At 46.3% G+C, this 20,857-nt stretch overlaps 1 protein-coding gene across 1 annotated transcript; it reads right to left on the reverse strand.

Moving 5' to 3' along the window:
- Positions 1 to 1,316: 1,316 nt before the first annotated feature.
- Positions 1,317 to 14,230, reverse strand: LOC134980457 (AT-rich interactive domain-containing protein 4A-like). The gene is made up of 6 exons (XM_063947295.1): positions 13,898 to 14,230; positions 11,787 to 12,728; positions 10,648 to 10,752; positions 10,332 to 10,541; positions 1,878 to 2,024; positions 1,317 to 1,581 (listed from the first exon to the last, which is right to left on the reverse strand). The coding sequence occupies exons 1-6, from the start codon at positions 14,100 to 14,102 to the stop codon at positions 1,493 to 1,495; spliced, it is 1,698 nt and encodes a 565-aa protein (XP_063803365.1). The 5' UTR covers positions 14,103 to 14,230; the 3' UTR covers positions 1,317 to 1,492.
- Between the last annotated feature and the right edge of the window lie 6,627 nt (positions 14,231 to 20,857).

Below are 20,857 nucleotides of genomic sequence, written 5' to 3' on the forward strand. Positions count from 1 at the left end.
CTGCCTCCGCAGTATCTAATATATTAGCCAGTGTCCCTTGAGGTTAATATTGCTGCCCAGGGCGCCCCCCCTGCGCCCTGCACCCGTACAGTGCCTTCTGTGTGTGTATGTGTGGGAGCAATGGCACGCAGCGTTACCGCTGCGCGGTACCTCAGTGAAGATCTGAAGTCTTCTGCCACCTGTGAAGTCTTCTTTCTTCTTATACTCACCGGCTTCTATCTTCCGGCTCTGTGAGGAGGACGGCGGCGCAGCTCCGGGACGAACAGCGAGGACGAAACCTGTGTTCCGACCCTCTGGAGCAGTGGCGGATCTTGCCACGGCCAAGCAGGACTTTTGCCCGGGGCGCCGCCTTCCGGAGGGCGCCGGCGCCATCCGGAGGGCGCCGCACCATGGCAAGATCCTCCACTGTCAGTGTGCGCCCCCGCTGTGCCCCCCCCTCCCGCTGTGAGAAGGGAACCAGACGCTAAGCGTCTGGTTTCCCTTCGTGGCGCTGGTCCTCCCCCGCTCTGAAGGGAATCAGACGCTAAGCGTCTAGTTTCCCTTCATGGAGAGGACCTTTGGTGTGCGGTGCGCGATGACGTCATCGCGCACCGCACAGCATTGTGGCATAGACGCTAGGGGTCATAATTGACCTCTAGCGCTTATGCTGTGCTATGGGAGAGACGTCATGACTGACGTCTCTCCCATAGATCCGAGGAGAAGAGCGGCGCCGGTCTGCAGGGTCTGGAAACAGGAGCGGGGTACAGTAAGTATACTTTTTTTTTTCTTTTCTTTTTCCCCCCAGCGGCGCTACAAATGGGGGGCGTGACTGACCACGCCCCCATGTTAAGCCACGCCCCTAAATTTTGCCCGGGGCGCCGAAAGGGCAAGAACCGGCCCTGCTCTGGAGCTAATGGTGTCCAGTAGCCTAAGAAGCAGAGCCTATCAGTTAAGTAGGTCTGCTTCTCTCCCCTCAGTCCCACGATGCAGGGAGCCTGTTACCAGCAGTGCTCCCTGAAAATAAAAAACCTAACAAAAGTCTTTTTCAGAGAAACTCAGTAGAGCTCCCCTGCAGTGCATCCAGTCTCCTCTGGGCACAGGATCTAACTGAGGTCTGGAGGAGGGGCATAGAGGGAGGAGCCAGTGCACACCCATCTAAAGTCTTTAGAGTGCCCATGTCTCCTGCGGAGCCCATCTATACCCCATGGTCCTTACGGAGTCCCCAGCATCCTCTAGGACGTAAGAGAAATATTATTCACACATTTCTCAAATTCCTAAAAATGTCATTCCTCTGTTTAGATAAAACAAGAAGCCACTGCGGCAGACTCACTGCTAGTCTAACCCTAATTTATTATTTAAGAAAAAGATTAAAAAAATGAAGAAAAGTAAAAAAAAAAAAATTTCTTTAGCAAATTAATTGAGTGCTTCATGAGGTAGGATTAAAGGGATGGAGGATAAGTGTCCATGGCAGGCGGCTGATGGGAAGTAGGTGACGCCACGTATCTCCTGCACTCTACAGGCAGTGTGCTTTGTGGGACGAGGATGAGGAACCCATTCCAGCCCATGAAGATGCAGAGGACATTGATGCTCTGGTATTGTACACTGTGGGTAGATTAAAGAAAAGTTAGTTCAACAGCAAAATATACAGAAATTAGCCACGACTATGTTATTATTATTACATGGGAGGGATGTCTGCATCTTGATGACAAATCTCTATAATGTTTGTGACCACACACATGCAGAGACATTACTAGCACTCACAGAAGATCTGTCTATCATGGATGACACCCAAAGGAGATTGATCAAACTGTCCCCAGCATCTACATGTTCTTCCCTTATAGCCAGAGAACTCCCGTCCTGTGAGCACAAGAAGGAGAACACAGGACAGTGAGGCTCACCTTTTCGGCCTTTGTTTTGTGACTCTATCCGCTTCCTGTCTATTGCAGCTACTTCAGCCTTTAAGGACATGTACTGCTTTCTGATCTCCTGCAGTGTATCCTCGAGGAACTCAATCTTCTCTGTGCCAGACATATTATCCAGTTCATCTAAGAGTTATAACAGAAATAAAGCGTTACATCACCAGGACAGCACCTGCCCTCCACAATACATATTCCATTATTTAATATTTGCACACGGAGCTCTAATGAAAGTGATAATGATCATCGGAGGTAACGGAATCATCATCTTGTGGAGTAAGCAGGACAGCCATAAGAATGATACAGCTACAAAGTCACCTGCTAATGGCTAGGGCTCAACAGTCCACAGACAGTCTGAGGCTGATCTCTATTTCCTCAGCTGCTGCAGCTGCAATTGCTGCGGATATCCAGAATTTTACTTTTTTGCTGAACACCACTAACGTGGGGTCATTGGGGCTTGGGATGGTAATGTGTGTGACCTTTAGGCTTCTCTCACCCTCTCTCGTGTCATAATACCTCTCGACAGTGTTTAGGGAATAGGAGGGCATATCAAGCAGTCTTGAGGAGGCTATGAATCAGCTGGGCAGTGGTCTTCACACCTGAAACACCTCCCTGGTTAAGGAAGTATGGGGTAGCCATAGTAGCTCATAGCTGATCACTAAAGAGCATGCATTCATCTCTCATTACAGCACACACACTGATCTGTGGATGGCTACGTGGTTATAGTGTCCCTGATATCAGTAGATACAAGTCACAGCAATGGTGATCTTTCCTCTCACCGGGACAGCAGAGAATTGCTGGCATCTGTCTTTTCAGCCAGTGTAGCCAAGAAACAAACCTCTCCACAGCGACCTACACACCGGTATCAGCATCCTATGTCTCACACTGCTCTGAGGATTGCAGCACTTTGCTCTCACTAGAGCACAGCATGGAGCTTTCCATCATCACACCGCAAACCCGGGTCCGACCCTTTCACACTACACTTTCAACCCGGGTTATTGCATGGTTGGCCTTTTAACTCAACCCGGGTCAGCAATTAAAACACCATGGATGACATTTTAAATGGACTTTTTTTGGCTCAGAAAGATGAGGTGTCAGAGGGGACAAAAGGAGAGGGTGGGGACAGCTCACAGCATTGCAGGAATCATGGCTGACAGAGCTATGTTTTTATATACAATTGCATCTTTAACTGTTCCAGTAACTTACCTCCCAACTGTCCCGTCTTTTTTGGGACTGTCCCACTGTCCCACCCCTGGGCTGCAGTGTCACACGGTGGGGGTGGGGGGGGGGGGGTAGTTGGGAGGCTCCTGTCACTGCTGCTACACATGCACAGGTGACAGAGGGAGAGGGGGATGGGCATGCCCCCTCAGTGATGGTACAAGGGGGGGTGACTCACGATTGAGGCTCTGTCACGAGGCCACGCCCCTTTCATATAGGTCACACACCCTTTTTGGGCACACTTAGCGCGCGCCAAGGTCCCTCTTTGTACTTTTTTTTTTTAAATCAAGTAGTTTTTATTGAGTTTTATGTCACAAACAAACAAAACATAGCATCAACATTGAAATTTAACTATAACTTTAACAGTTGCCATCAATAAACCGATTTTTTTTTTTTCCCAACACTTTTTGGTGTGCTTGTTATTTCTTATCATATATAGTTACATATATGTATCCATGTCGAGGAGTATCCATAGTTTTACAATGTCGCTCATGTGCTTAATACTTGTTCGCCCAGCCCTGCACCATCCCAGCGGCCCCACATCTCCGTAAACCGAGAGGTGGAACCCCGTATTTTATACATATGTTTCTCATGGCGAATTACCTCGTTCACCAACGCCCTCCAATGCTCCACCCTAGGTATATCAGCAGAGAACCAGACCCTAGCAATAACCACCTTAGCTAGCGTTGTGAGACACAGAACATATTTGTACAGCAAAACAGAGTGCGTCTCCTCCAAATCTAGCCCAAATAAACATATGCCAGGATCTAATGTAGGAAGGGACGGTGCTGTCTTGACTATCTCACACCAAACTCTATGCCAGAAAAGGGAAATCTCAGGGCAGTCCCACAATAAGTGCCAAAATCCGGCATCAGCTGCCTGACACCTGGGGCAGTTAGAATCTTCCCTAAGACCAGCCCTCCGCATACTAACCGGAGTGCGGTAGGACCTGTGTAGAGTGTAGAAAAAAAACCTGCTTATACCTTATACATGGTGTAGTATATTTAAGTGAACTCATAATTTGAAGCCACTGCTCTTGGGACAATTGCCCTAAATCAGTCTCCCATTTAGTACGGAGATTGTTTAATAGATCGGGATAGTTATTGTTATTTAAAGCAGCATATATGGTAGACACCTTCCCCCTCCGGCTCATTGAAGCAAGCAGCGTCTTAACAGGTGAATCAGCTATCGATGGTGGGCCGTGAGGGAATTGGGTCTGTACAGCATGTCTAAGCCGAAAGTATCGGAACATAACTGTGTTAGGCACATCAAATTCGATCTTTAGTTGCTGAAATGACTTCAGCACTCCACCGTGGTATAGCTGACCCAGTGCCACGACTCCCCTAGTAATCCATATGTTATCTAGCGACATCTCATATAGCTCAGGGTATGCACTATTGAACCACAATGGAGTACAGGTATCATGTCCCTCCCAGTCATACAAAGTGTGCGCATATCGCCAGATAAGCAAGGCTTGACGCAACAAGGGAGGCATGCCAGACGTAGAGAGACCAGAAAGGAGAAGTTGAAGAGGAGAGAGAGAGAAAGCAGGAGAGCACTCCGTCCGCTCAGCCAGAAACCCCCTCATCGTATCCCCCAAAGAGTCCCCAGTCCATTCACTCAGATGGGCTAATTGAGCGGCCACATAGTATAGTCTGAGATCTGGGAGGCTTGCCCCGCCAGACACCTGGGACCTGCACATCGTTCTTATAGAGACCCGCGCCTGCCTGCCACTCCATATAAATGAGGATAAAACTCCCTCAATATCAGTAAAGATCTTCTTGGGGAGGTAGACCGGGGAATTCTGTAGAGCATAGAGGAACTTTGGCTGCATCACCATTTTGAATAAATTGACCCTACCCAGGACAGACAGCGGTAATTTTTTCCAGCTATGTGCCTTTTCTTTAAATGTCGCTAGTATGGGGTCGATATTTTGGGCCTTATAGCTACGCGCCATAGGAGTAATCCAGATGCCTAAATATTTGAATCGCAGTGTCCATTGCAAAGGATACGCCCCCTGTGTGTTTTCGGGAAGAAGGCCAGAGACAGGAAAAATGTGGGACTTGTCCCAGTTAATTAACAGACCGGAAAAGATACCAAAATTCTCCACTACCTGTAATGCTGTTCGTAGGGAGTCATCAGAGTCCTGCAGGAAGAGTAGCATGTCGTCCGCGTATAGCGCCACCACATCCACATGACCCCCAATCTCAACTCCCCTGACCCCGCCATCGCCCCGTAGCAGGGCGGCCAACGGCTCCACGGCCATCGCAAACAGTGCAGGAGACAGGGGGCAGCCCTGTCGAGTGCCCCTCTCCAGTGCAAAAAGCTCAGACGTGAAACCATTGGCCGTCACACGAGCCACAGGCAAGGAATACAATAATTGGATAAAGCCAATAAAACGAGGACCAAAGGCAAATTTCTCCAGCACCCCCCAAAGGTACCTCCACTCCACTGAGTCGAACGCTTTGGCCGCATCAAGGGACACCACCACCGCGTCCGATCCCCCCACATCATTCCTCTGGAGATGACAGAACAATCTACGTAAATTTTGGGCCGTGGACTTACCCGGCATAAAGCCCGTCTGGTCTGGATGAATTATCGTTGTAATTACCAAATTCAATCGAGATGCCAAGATTTTTGCCAATATTTTTACATCAGTGTTGAGGAGGGAAATGGGTCGATAGGACTCGGGGAGCAAGGGGTCTTTCCCTGGTTTCAGCAGGACAATTATATTAGCCTCGGCCATAGAGCGCGGGAGGGCCCCACCTTTTAAGAGAAGTTCAAACAGTTGTAGGAGATAGGGGGCAAAAAAAGTAATGTATTTTTTATAGACCTCACCCGGAAGTCCATCTGATCCCGGTGCCTTAGACGCCGGGAGAGACAGGATCGCAGCCTCCACCTCCTCCAGCGTGATAGGCGCATCTAGAGCCCCAGAGTCCTCCCGGGACAAGCATGGCAAGGTCAACTGAGCCAAAAAATCCCCCAGCTGATCATCAGAGTAACCGGCTCGGGAGGCATAGAGCGAGGAATAATAACCACGGAAAGTCTCCGCCACCTTTGATCCAGAATAGCACATTTGGCCAGCAGAGTTTTTCACACACTGAATTACCGTTCTTGGGGAATCAGACCGGGCCAAAAAGGCCAAATAGCTGCCATTCATCTCAGCCCGAAAATACTGCTCATGTCCCGCAAAAAGGAGTCTACGCCTGGATTTCTCAAATAAACAATCCGACCACTCACTCTGCGCGTTCTTCCACAACAACTCATCAGACCGCAAATGGGTATTAAGATATTGAGATTCCAACTGCTGGCACAAATATTCCAACCGCATCTCCTCCCTTTTACTGAATGCTTTAACTTCAGAGATCCGCTTTATAAAGGAGCCCCGCAGAAACGCCTTAAAGGCATCATGCTTCATTGTCAGAACACTGTATAGTGAATTATCTTCCTGGAACCCTTCCCAGGCGGCCATCAGATCCTCACCCTTCCCCAGCAGAGTCAACCAAAAGGGATTAAGCTTCCACATTTTTGCTCCCCGCTCCCAACCTATGTTAACTGTGACCAAAACAGGAGAATGATCCGATATGCCCCTAGGGAGATAATCCACCGCCAGTACGTCCGGGGACAAACCATGGGACACCAACACCAAATCAATACGAGAAAAAGCGTGATGGGTAGCGGACTGACAGGAGAACTGAGTGGCCGCTGGGTTTCGACATCTCCATATATCCACCAACCCCATCTCCCCCACCAATCTTGCGAATGAGGTAGGGGACGCCAGGGGAGGGGAAGATGCAACCGACTCCCTCCACCTGTCCATGCCACCATCCATGACATTGTTAAAATCTCCTAGACATATCACAGGGGTAGCAGGGGACCGGGCCAGAAAACGGGCAGCGTGCCGGAGGACCTCATTGTTATATGGCGGGGGAACATATACTGCTAAAATATTAAACAGTCGGCTGTTAATATGGGCTCGTAGGAAGACGTATCTGCCATAATGGTCAGTTTCACATTCATCCATATGAAATTGTACGGACTTTTTAATCATTACAGAAACGCCTCTTGCATTACTAGAGAAGGTGGAATGATACACGTGACTGACCCAGGGCTTTCTAAGCGCCATCACTCTACCTCCATGCAAATGTGTTTCAGAAAGACAAATTATGTCTGCCTGATATTTTTTAACCTGAGTCAGGACTAACGATCTTTTGATTTTTTCATTCAGTCCCCGAACGTTCCAGCTGAGCAGACGGAGCCCCTCAGAAACAGTAGACATATAAATCATAACGGAGAGGGATAACAGGATAGGTTAAAGAGACATATAGCAGAGCCTGGCATCGCAGCATAGCAACGTTGAGCCAACAGTACATAGGGATAGGAATAACCAGTCCCCCTACGCTCTTGGAGGCATAAGAGCACAAAGCAACATCATGCAGAAAATACGGGTATTTGCAAAATACGCACAGAACTAAACAATGATGGCTTGGAAAAAAATAAACTAACCCCCCCCCGCACCCACCCTGTATCACCTAATAACACAATGTAGCAGAACACACACATAGGCAAAAATTGATAGCATGAAAAAAAACAAACTAACCCCCCCCATACCCACCCTGTATCACCTTGCGAACATAAGGTATACCTGGATCCCATAACTCCCACCAGAGTAACTAAGCTAAGGGATAGGGGCCTAACTAAGGTCCCTAAGAAATGCCCCTACACTATCTTCGGCATAAAACTCTCCACAGAGTACCAGTAGAAGTAGTACCCTAACCCTGGAAAAGAAAAAGGGGGAAGAAAAACATATCTAGCAACGTACCCCAACGTATAAAAAACGAGACAAAGATTAATATCAACATTAGGCTGCTCAGCATTACCCCCCTAGTACAGTGCATATATACCCACAGCATGACTAGCGTAACATAATATGAAACAGTTAGGCTTAGCCAGCAATAAGAAGGTAACAAATCAACAAATGTATGATAGTACTTCAGCGAGGAGGACGAGGCTGTCGTTCCAACCATGCAGCAGCATCTTGAGGAGTGGAGAAGAAATGAGTGGTGTTATCGGACACCACCCTCAGTTTGGCCGGAAACAACATAGAGTATTGTATATTGCGGTCACGGAGTTGACGCTTAACATGCAGAAACTGTGATCTACTCTTTTGCACCTCCAGGGCAAAATCAGGGAAAACGGATATATTATGTCCATCTAGTTGGATAGGGCCCTGTGTCCGGGCCATGCGGAGTATAGCGTCACGGTCCTTAAAGTGTAGGAAACGAGCAATAAATGTTCTAGCCGGAGCCCCGGGTGGTGGCGGTCTAGGCGGGAGCCTGTGCGCTCGTTCCACCGCGAATTGAGAGGTAAATGCTTCTTTGCCAAATAATTTAATAAGCCAATTTTCCAGAAAGGATTCCGGGGAGGTGCCCTCTGCCCTCTCAGGGAGCCCAACAAACCGAACGTTGTTGCGCCGTAGTCTCCCCTCGATATCGGACATTTTATTCTGCATAGATATCACCTGGGTAGACAAGTCGGCCACTTTCAGTTGAAGGGGTGATGTAGTGTCTTCCAGAGCCGATATCCGATGCTCAGTTTCACCCACTCTTTCCCGGATTTTTTGTAGATCCTGTCTTAGGAGAGAGACGTCCGCCTGGACTTGCCCAATCTTGTCCGTGACCCTCTGCTCAGACGCAAAAATGGCCTGTAGTATTTGCTGGGTAGACTGAACCTGCTCTGTGGGGTCGGGAGCAGCGACCTCAGCCGCAGACGGGGATGGGTCAGTGTCACCCTGCCTTGCCGATTGAGTTGCCTGTTGCGACCTAGCAAACTTCTCCAGTTTTGCAGCGGCGTTCGCCGCACTCTGACCTCCTTTCACCATTGCAGCACTGGACGCGATGTCAGGACCCCAAGGATATTACAGCAAAAAAGTCCCCAAGCAGTATCGGGTCAGCACAGGTGCTGGAGCCGCTCGGATCGGGCAGATATGATAAATAATAATGTGGCAAAGTAGAGCAGATTTATGGGCACACCGCAGAGTAGGTTATATATAGATAATAGGAGATTGGTTGGATCAGGACAGGAGCAAAACTAAGAGCACCTGCGTGGTTATTGCAGTTTTGCAGAGAGCCTATAGGGACTGTATTGTATTTTCCCTAGCTCTTGCTGACCATTTCCTTCCCCCTTCCACAGCCACATAAATTCCACAATGGACGCGGGGGGGTGGGGGGGGGAGTCTCGTCCTTGGCACGGTCTCAACACAGTTATTAAGCCCAGGAGAGGAACAGAGAGGCAATCCCAGCCACAGCTCGCCTCACTGTGCGGCACCACAGGATGGGGAACACTTCAGGAGCAGGGAGACAAGCCCATATTAATAATCAAAGATGGCGGCTTCGCGGGCTTTCCGCTCCGCACTCACCCGCTCTCCTCAACTTCCCCGGGTCCACGGGCGAGCACCGCCGCGCTCAGCCCGCCAGTCAGGTCCTCCTCCGTCGCGTTCCCCCAGCCGGGGGATCTCTGCAGGGCCGCCGCCGGAAGCGCTGTCGCGCGTCGTCCCGCGAGCTCCGGCACGCAGAGAGGCAGGGAGCCGAGCCAGCACGCTGGAGGGGTCGGGTACAGGAAGCCGCTGCACGCTCCGGGCCAGCACGGATGTCAACAAGGGCAGCACCTCTTCCAATACTTGCAGGTAGATCCCAGGGGCTACGGGTTAGGGAAAAAAGGATCTTTAACAGGATTAATATGGAGAGCTATAGCAGTACACTGCTGATCCAGGCCACGCCCCCGATATGATTCCCCTCTTTGTACTTTTAATAAGTTGGGAGGTATGCAGTAAGCTGCTTAGCAATCTCTACCTCACCTCTAATTCTTAATAGCTCTAATGCTCTCTGTTCTGTCTGTGTAGCAGGACTCAGGCTGCTGACATCAAGGCACACAAAGAACAGCCAATCAGCACGATTACATGAATGCAGGGTTGAATAACCCGGGTTGGACACTTTAGAGTGCACATTGACCCGGGTCCAACCCTTGTTTAACACTGCGGGTTGAAATGCAGGGTTACTTGACCCGGGATATTCAAAAGTGGTGTTTTTAGACTGCACCTCAACCCGGGTCGGCAATATTCCGGGATATATTTGCGGTGTGAAAGGGGTATTGCTCAGCCAAATACAGAGTCTTCCTGCCCCCCAAAGACGAACCATGAATTTGAAATGCATCACTTACTGAGCTGCAGTGTCCACTTGTACACCCTTGGTGTAGAGTGCTGGTGCTTCTTTCTATGCTTGTCTCTTCTTACTTGTTTTATATGCGGAGATGTGACTGTGGTTGGTGATCCCATCATCTCTTGTGGCTTAGGAACACGTATGTGCTTATCAGGAGCACACTTACTGGGGGTGTCCAGAGCAGAAAGGTTTTCTCTGTTGCTGCTTTGACCTGAAAATATAATAAATCCACAAATGACCAGTTAATGAGGAAACACAATAGTGGCATTACATGTTTATGGCAATACATTAGACTGGCTGGAACGTGAGCGTCTCACCTATTACGTTCTTTTCACCCTTAGATGAAGCGCTCATTCGCTTTGGTGCGCGCTTCTGTTTCTTTGCCAGTGTCCCAAGGTTGCTCTCACTGATCCGTTTATGGCCTAATAAGGAATGAAACAGAGAAAACCAAGTCTTAGAATAAAATACTACCCCAGCTGAGAGCAATCAAGAGATGGGGACAAAACGGACTCATGTCCATATAACAGCGTCATGTTGTACAGAAGAGACTTGTATAGTAATGTCCTGCTGAGCACTCTGTGTTACACACCTCAATACGGATTATACTATACTCTGATCTCATGTTGAGAGCATGTACTGCCTTATGTACTATCTTAAAAGAAAGATCACACTCAAACTTCTCCCAGGGCAAGATGCACAATAAGGGCTTAACAAATAGTGGTGCCCAGAGACTAAAACAAGTGAGGCCAAGGGTGATGTCCAAATATCAGTATGTAGTTGGCACAAACTCTTTACTGCTATTGTCATCAGCAAAAAGGCAGTCACCACCAGGGCTAGCATGCAGACAGACGGACTGGCACCTCCATGCCACCCACTGGGCACAAGTGCTAGCAGAAGCACATCAGTATGTGAAAGGACAATGGGGGAGACATCTGTATGTGGGGCAAAAATGATACAATGGCTGCCATGTGCGAGTGCTCACAAGTATGTGTAGGTTACAGTATGATTACATGCACTGAGTAACTGTGGGGGAACAGAATAAGCCTAATCTCTTTACAGAACTGCTAGCATTATAATTATTTCCTATTACGCACAGGCCTGGACAAATGTAAGTATTAAGCAATGTAATGAATGATACCTATTTATGATAAAAAGCTCTATGGAGCATATACAGAAATTTTGGGATTAATCCCTCGCATATACAATGACCCAGTCACTGTAGTTTCTATATAGCTGGGCTGTAAGGATATGTCCATTAGCCGCCTGAGCCTTGCTTGCACTTAGCGGAATAGGTGACCACTCCCGTGTCTGGGACATAAAACCAATCAAGGGGCAACTAATACTTTCAGGTAATTCTGCATGAAACATAGCTCCTTATACACCATCACATTTCACCACAAAGCACTTGTTCCCTATTGGTGCTACAGTAACTATGGCCTGTATTACAGGTGTTTACCTTTATCTTTGTGTGATTCTTCTGTCACACTGTCCACTTCGATGGTTATGTCACTCTCATTCTTTATGCTTTGAGACTCATCATGACTGAGCGCAATGGGAGAAGTCACAGAGTAACTCTGAGGCGGAACAGTAGGGGGCAGTGTGGGTACAAGTATGGTCTGTGTGTCCATCTCCGCTACCATGACCTCTACCTTGTCCTGTTTGTCACCATCATCCAAATCAACTTTATGACAAACCAGAGTCTCTGGTCCAATCATGGGCATTATATGCTCCGGTTCTTCTTTACAGGATACCCTAGTGATACCATTCAGTGTCAAGTCATATTCGTCAGCTCTAGTGTTCTGAATGTGTTCTAGCTCAGAGGTTAAGGAGGGCATGTCCTCATTTACATTCTGCATCTGCTCTTCCTCAACTTTGTTGAAAGGCTCCGAAGTCTCACTGAACACAACAGGTTTCTCTTCTACCGTAATGACCGGCAGTTCTAGCTCACACTCTGCACGCAACTTTTTCTCTGGAGAGGTCTGTTTTGGTGGTTTCTTCTTGCGACTATTCTTCTCCTTCATTGGTGGAACACTTGGAAGATCCACTTCCATAGGAGCAAAGAGTAACTCCTTAGTCTGTAATGAAGCAAATACTACAAAGTCTAATGCCTCAGGTTCTTCTTTAGGTTCCACCAAATTATATTCTTGAGGTACTGGCAGAATTTGTGTATTCTCTAGAGTAGGTTCTTTTGTTTTTCTTCTCCTTCCCTTAGACTTTGGCATATTATCAGCCTCTTTTACATCTACAATTAATTCTGTTTGCTTCCCATCAATTGGAACAATTTGTTCACTTTTTTCCACTTCTTGATGTAAGGTCTGAGCTGGCTTTACCAGGCTTGATTCCTGATCTTTAGGAGCAGAAACAACTCGCGCCATTTCTTGCTCAGATATTGCAGAATCTACAATCAGAAGAAAGATCAAAATACAACTAGGACAGCAGCAATACTACCACTGAGAACATATGGCTTTAATAAGACAAAAAGGAACATAAGGCTAAAGATGGAAGTCGTCAGTGCCACACAAAAGAAATACAGATTTGAACATATATCACAGGATAGACTGAATTTTATAATAGGTAATGAGATATTAACAAACGTGTTAAACCACTTAACTGGCATGCTCAGATAACAGGCGGCCGCAGTCCCCCAATGTTTAACAAGGAGATCCAGATGTGCATAATATAATACATATTTTAACACACTTTTCGATTATATTAAATTAAGGAAAAAAAAAGTGAAAAAAATATTTTTGTGAACGGTTTAAGAGAAAAATAGTCAATTAAGTGGTTAAACAGATCAGACCTAAAATGTCAATCCCCTAAGGGGGAGGAACGGAGCATGAAACTAAGCACAGCGGGAACCTGCCATGTAAACTAGATTAGGAGTACATGGTTCATTACTGGTCTATTATGTCACCATATTTACTGTAAGGGACAAAGATCCCTTTACTATAAATAATGCATATTATAAGGCGCCTAAGATTTTGGTGAGCTGTTTAAAAGGAGTCTGCCTCCAGTCTTCTATGCTTTACTATGGACACAAAACTCATTGTCATATAGCCTTGGTACTGTTACACCTGAATGGTGTGGACAGAGTATAACGTTCATGTGAGTCAGACTCACGAGGGCTATTGGAAGAAACAAAATAGCTGTAACATACAGCTTGAGGCCAACAGGGGGCACACTAGAACAGGTGTGCTGGTCTGCCAGTACAATCCAATGGTGAGTAAGGTCTGGCTGCAGACCTTACTCACCATTTACAGTCTTATATGAAAGTTATACTCTGTCCAGGCCATTTGGGTGTAACAATACTAAGGCTAAATGAGAATGATAGAGGGTTAAGGGAGGATGGATACAAAAACCCCTTAGGAGTTTACAGTATGTATGGAGATAACATTCAACTGGTTATACAGGTCATTTGGATGCTGCACAAGGGGTCTCCACCAGGACGTATATACACAGTGTTATATATTTTACAAAAGGGAAATCAAACACCTAACTATGGTGCCATTACATGAGATGCACTCTCATCACATTGCCGAATGTACTCTTTAGTAATCATCACAATACCTTTTAATCCATTTGATAAGGCGGCATTACCAGGCACGCTGGTTGTCATATGTTTACTGGAGGCCTTGCCCTCACCACTTGGAGTCTTGGATAAAACACAATCCTCATCAGACTGGAGAGTGGTCTTTACTTGAGGCCTCGATTTCTGCTTCTCTTTCATCTTCCTTTCGCTATCCTTTTCATTTTCATTTTCATTTCCTTTCATTTCCTTTCATTTCCTTTTTCATTTTCATCTTTATATTTAAAAGTACAAGAACTTAGAAATCAATATTGAGAGACTGCAACATAAATCACATTGATAAGCTCTCTCATATAAGTATGGTGCTCCTGCCAAGCAGCTACCAACTGTAATATTTCAAACACATGACAGTTTGGTGCTCCAGCCAATCGGCTCCTTCCAGTCAAGGTTTGAAAAAAAGACAGTTGAGAGCTGATTGGCTGCAGCACCATTTACCATATGCAACTAGTTTTAAATAGCTAATACTCATTAATAAATGGTCCCCTAAATATATAAATTCACTGTGTGGAAAGGGAGGATACTCACAAGACCTCAAAACGGCAGCAATTTATTGTGGTCACTCCATGTTACAGAGCAGTTGACGTTTTCGGACTAAATAAGGACCTTTTTGAGGCCAAACAGCCATATATCATATCTAGCAATCAGATAACAAAGCTTCCATTAGTGTGGGGGTGTGGAAGGAATTCAATTACCCATGATCAAACATTGAATGAAAAAAGTCAGTTCTTGACAATTTTTCCAAACTTATACATATATACTTTTTTTTTTTTGTTACAAAAGCTATCCTATTAAATCGCCCGTCAAAAAAAAAAGACCCTGCCGGAGAAATGAGGAGTATCCCGCAACTTGCGGCACAGTAGGCAAATATGTTTAATTTGGCAGTATATTAAATATAGAAAGAATACTGAAGAGCTACATGAACAAAAGAAAATTCCTAAGAGGAGCTCACTAAAAAAAGGCCTGCAAAATGTTCTAGAATAGTAATATCTGTAAAACATCAAAGGGCAGAAATAAATGTTAAGAGCTACAGTTGCACAGGAAGAGAGAACTAAGCTAGACCCCTTTCTTTTCATTTTTTATTTATTAATATTTTAAAAATACTTAAAAATAAACATTAATGGCCAAATGTAATAGAGTGAGAGTTTCAAAATGTGGGAGATTTGGTAAGGTTTTGCAGTTTTTTTTTAAAAGTGGCAATCATTTACATAGCAAGATCAACCTGGTTTCGCAGTGTGAATGATTGCCACTTTAAAAAAAACAAACTGAAAAACCTTACCAAATCTCTCACTTTCTGAAAGTCTCACTCTATTACATTTGGCCCCCAATGTCTGAATAAATACAGTGCTTCCGGAATGTATTCACAGAGCTTCACTTTTTCCACATTTTGTTAAGTTACAGCCTTATTCCAAAATGGAATAAATTAATTTTACCCTTAAAATTCTACACACAATACCCCATAATGAGAACGTGAAAAAAAGTTTTGTGATTTTTGCATATTTATTAAATATAAAAAAAAACTAAGAAATCACATGTACATAAATATTCACAGACGTTGCTCAATACTTTGTTGACGCATCTTTGGCAGCAATTACAGCCTTTTTAAATATGATGCCACAAGCTTGGCACACCTATCTTTGGGCAGTTTCGCCCATTCCTCTTTGCAGAACCTCTCAAGCTCCACAAGGTTGGATGGGAAGCGTCGGTGCACAGCCATTTTCAGATCTCTCCAGAGAAGTTCAATTGGATTCAAGTCTGGGTTCTGGCTGGGCCGCTCAAGCACATTCACAGAGTTGCCCTGAAGCCACTCCTTTGATATCTTGGCCGTGTGCTTAGGGTCGCCCGAGTCTGAGGTCAGGAGCGCTCTGGAGAAGGTTTTCATCCAGGATGTCTCTGTACATTGCTACATTCATCTTTCCCTCTATCCTGACTAGTCTCACAGTCCCGGCCGCTGAAAAACATCCCCACAGCATGATGCTGCCCCCACCATGCTTCACTGTAGGGATGGTATTGGCCTGGTGATGAGCGGTGCCTGGTTTCCTCCAAACATAATGCCTGGCATTCACACCAAAAAGAGTTAAATCTTTGTCTCATCAGTCCACAGTATTTTGTTTCTCATGGTCTGAGAGTCCTTCAGGTGCATTTTGGCAAACTCCAGGTGGGCTGCCATGTGCTTTTTACTGAGGAGTGGCTTCCATCATCTATCTCTATGACTCTATCATACATGCCTGATTTGTGGATTGCTGCAGAGATGGTTGTCATTCTGTAAGGATTTCCTTTCTCCACAGAGGAATGCTGTAGCTCTGACAGAGTCACCATTGGGTTCTGACTAGGGCCACTCTCCCCAAATTATTCAGTTTAGATGGCCGGCCGGCCAGCTTTAGGAAGAGACCTGGTGGTTTTGAACTTCTTCAATTTACGGTTGATGGCGGCCACTGTGCTAATTGGGACGTTCAAAGCAGCAGATATTTTTCTGTACCCTTCCCCAGATTTGACAATCCTGTCTCGGAGGTCTACAGACAATTCCTTTGACTTTATGCTTGGTTTGTGCTCAGACATGCACTGTCAAGTGTGGGACCTTATATAGACAGGTGTGTGCCTTTCCAAATCATGTCTAATCAACTGAATTTACCACAGGCGGACTCCAATTAAGGTGTAGGAACATCTCAAGGATGATCAGTGGAAACAGGATGCATCTGAGCTCAATTTTGAGCTTAATGGCAAAGGCTGTGAATACTTATGTACATATGATTTCATAGTTTTTTATTTTAAATAAATCTGAAAAAAAAAATCACAATGTTATTTTTTCATGTTGTCATTGTGGAGTATTGGGTGTAGAATTTTGAGGGGAAAAATTACTTTATTCCATATTGGAATAAGGCTGTAACAGAAAATGTGGAAATAGTGAATCGCTGTGAATACTTTCCAGATGCACTGTATATCTAACAAGTTGAAAGATAATATTTTACTTTAATACACACAAAAAAATCGGCTTTAGAAATCCTGTGAAATAACTTGACGTTGTTGTCACATATTTTCTTTTTGTATTTTTGCAACAAAATAAAAAAACTCTGAATTACATAGAAAAGGACAAAACAGATTTGCCAAGGGATAAAATAGTCTACTGAAAACATTCACAGTTCCACTCTTGTATCTATAATGGCTCCAGTGTGTGGTGTCCACACTGCACTCATGTTTAATTACTTACCTTTCCATAGTCCCATGTCGGTGCTGCAGCTGCAACAAAAATCACCGGGCAAAATGGCACAGTAGTGATTAGTCGCCTGAACATGGTACGCCAGCTTATACATTAAAAGATTAAAAAACCAATGACCTTGAACCAGGTAAGTGAAATTTTCCCAGGGTTAATTTTGCTAAACTTAGCGTTTACTCAAACCCAGCGTTACACTAGCAGTGTGGTTCAAGTGCTTAGTGACTTAGATTGGTTTAGCAATTTAGACACACTTCTCTCTTTGAACAGCTTTCACAAGGATGATATCATTCATTACATCTTTTTCAGTACGTTCCTAGATTATAGCACTCGTACAACTGGAATAAGTAAATGGAAAGACACATTTACTAATTTATCTGCGAATTCTCTTCTCAAAGCTTTAAAAATACACATCCAAGATATCATCTGCCAATTTATGTGGAAATGTTTTAAACATTTTCCATAGGGCCTATCTTTCACTTTTAAGACTTTGGGTAATGGGGCTTTCGCCCTCATGCAATTGTTTAAAATATGGTTCTAAGAGGTGGGAGTTACTCCATTGCCTCTGGGACTGCTCAATTATCAAATGTTTTTTGATGAAAGTTGGGGGGTTTACGAATACTCAATTACTTTCTAGTGACCATGGAATGGGCTATATTTGGCATACTCCCACAAGGGTATTAGGGCAGTGGCGTGCGGTGACGTCAGTGGCTGGGGAGGCACAATCAGCTAACATCCCCCCCCCCCCCCCATATAGAGGGAAAATAAAAAAAGCATAGGCCCCACCCCCTTTATTTGTAAAACCAGCACCAGGCAGAACCAGCCAGGGAAGGGGGGGGGTAATGCCATAGCAGGGGAGACACTCGGTATGGGGTCCCCCTGCCATAGCATTAATCTACCCCCCCAAGCTAGTCAGCCCAGGGCTGGAATTCCTCGGAAGTGAGGACCCCAAAAAATAAACATGGGGTCCCCCTCCCGAGCAATAACAAGCACTGGGCTGATAGCCCGGTGCTATGCCCCGCACCCCTGGTGGCAGTAAGTGCGGGGTTCATTGTTAAAACTGTTCTTTACATGTGGCCTACAGATCCCAGCAATCCTGCCCTAGCATGCTGGCACTTGGAGAACCACAAGTGCCAGCATGCTCGTACATAAGGGGCCCGCTGGCACCTGCAGTCCGCCTGTAAAGAATAGTAATATTGTTCTTTACAGGTGGCCTACAGGTCCCAGCAAGCCTGCCCCAGCATGCTGGCACTTGGAGAACCACAAGTGCCAGCATGCCCGGACATAAATGGCCTGCTGGCACCTGTTGCCCACCTGTAAAGAAAGTATTAAATTAAAAACACCACACAGTCTTAAAAAATAAGTTTTATTGCACAGGGTCTTTCACCTGGGGGCGGCGGCCTTTAAGCTATTTTGCATGGCCGCCGCTTCCCCAGGGCTTCAGGCGTCTTCACCTGGGGGGGCACCACCTCCCCAGGGCTTCCAGCGTCTTCCTCTGAAGTCTTCACCTGGGAGGCGGCGGCCTTAAAGCTCTTTTGCATGGCCGCCGCCTTCCCCAGGGCTTCCAGCGTCTTCACCTGGAGGGCGGCGGCTTGTAAGCTCTTTTGCATAGCCGCCGCCCATCCAGGACTTCTGGCGTCTTCAACCTTCAGGAGCTCTTCCCCGCTGCTCCTCCTCCGCCGTCGGACTGACAGCCGTATAAGTCACCCAGAGGGGGGCGGAGCGATGATGCGGCGAGCCGTGATTGGCTCGCGGCGGCCATCTTCAATTTCAAAAATGACGCTGAGGCGCCATTTTTGAAATGGGTTACCGCTCCGCTGCTCAAACTCTGCACCGCCGCCCGTACTCACGCCGCTCGCCGCAACCAAGCCGCCCGCACCTCCGCCGCGCCCACAACAGTGATTGACAGCGGATCCATTGACGGATCCGCTGCCCAATCACTGTGGCCTGACTGACAGGGGACGTGCTCTTGAAAGCGGCACCACTAATGGTGCCGCTTTCCCATGATTTTTCAATGGGCTTTTAATGCCCATTGCTAGGCCCTGCCGGCGCCCGCGCCCGTCCCCCACTCTCATACTTTTTCCTATCTGACAGGGAGGCACCACGATCAGTGCCTCCCAAACACTTTACACAGGACTGGGATGATTAGGATAATATAAAGCAAATACTTACTTATGACATAGAATATGTGTCATAAGTATCTTCTTTATATTATTCTAATCAGTAATGACAGGGGAGGCACTGCCTCCCCTGACTGCACGTCCCTGTATTAGGGCCTCTATGGGGAGTCGTAAATGACTCTTGGCAATATCTGCAGCTGCCAGGCACGGCTGTTTCTACCCAATTTGGCTCCCAGTGTGAGATTTAAAAATGTGCTCCTCCCCCACCACTGACAAATTTGCACGCGCCTTTGGCACACTCCTGACAAGGGTCTGTGGCCTCTCTAAGATGGGCTTGGTCTCTCAAAAATGGGCGTGGTATTGCCTGAAAAGACCACCTTGCACCCCAGGTTTTGACCCTGCACCAACATATGACGGCCACCACAATGAATTAAATTCCACCATATTAAGCCCCACACAGTAATGCACCCTGCACCATATTATGCCACACACCGCAATGTCCTTGATACATTATGCCGTACAGTAAAGCTTCTAATTACTTTTTAATTCCCTGCTCGTTGGGTGTCATGCTGGTTGCCAGGGGTTCAATGCTCTGGGATCCATGCTAGTTACCAGGGGTTTCATGCTATGGGACGGGTGTCATGATCGTTGCCAGGGCTGTGTAATGCTAGTTGCCAGGGCTGTGTAGTGCTCGTTGTCAGGGGTGTGTACAATGCCCACCAGGCCAGCCCCCATCTCTCTCCTCCTCCTCCCGCCCGTTGCTCCTGGTGCTCCGCAAAAGCGTCATTACGCAAAACTCCGCCCCCTGAGAGGAGTACTAATGATAGGTAGGCACACCAAGGGCCACCAAAAGTGCTGCGGCGGGTGCCCTGTGCGACGGCACGCCTCGCCCGCCGCACGAAACAGCACTGCTGCCAGGACAATTATCGTACAGATATGGATTCATCCAACATCATTATCTATATGTATGATTTTGGACAGATTATATTAGATTTTTCGTATGGACTGGGTGGAATCTTCCCTGCAGAAGGCAAGATACACAATACCCTTTTTTTTTTTTTGAAACACAGGAAAGCTATATCTCCTTTTTCTCTAAACTGATTCAGAGACGAATCAGAAAATGCTTTTGTGCCACAACATGGTATAAGAATCATATATTATAGATATATATTTATAAATGATCCTCCTATGGTCTTAACTTTTTAAAATATTTGCATAATATTTGTGGAGATGTACTGTCCCCACCATGCCGTGTCATACTATGTTTTAAATTGTACTGTTGAGACTTATGGGTATATTCAATTAAAGTCGGATCCATTCCGACATTCATTTGTGATCCCCGATCCCATGTGTTACCGCACAATCGCGGATCCATTTTCGGGCTACCCCAAAAAATGGAAGCCTCCCGCAGCTTCCAGGCGAGTAAGCAAGTATGATGCACAGTAGTCTCTGAAACAATGCCAGAGTCTACTGCTCTATATAGAGGAGGCAGCAGACACAGACCTCACACGGGCCCCCTCCGCTGTTAAACCGCCCCTAATTCCACTGTATACATTAATAAACATTTAAAATAATTGCTCATTTGGGGCATGGCCTGGGCAGCAATGGAGGAA

This window comes from Pseudophryne corroboree, chromosome 12 (assembly GCF_028390025.1).
Source record: "Pseudophryne corroboree isolate aPseCor3 chromosome 12, aPseCor3.hap2, whole genome shotgun sequence".
Classification (NCBI taxonomy): Eukaryota; Metazoa; Chordata; class Amphibia; order Anura; family Myobatrachidae; genus Pseudophryne; species Pseudophryne corroboree.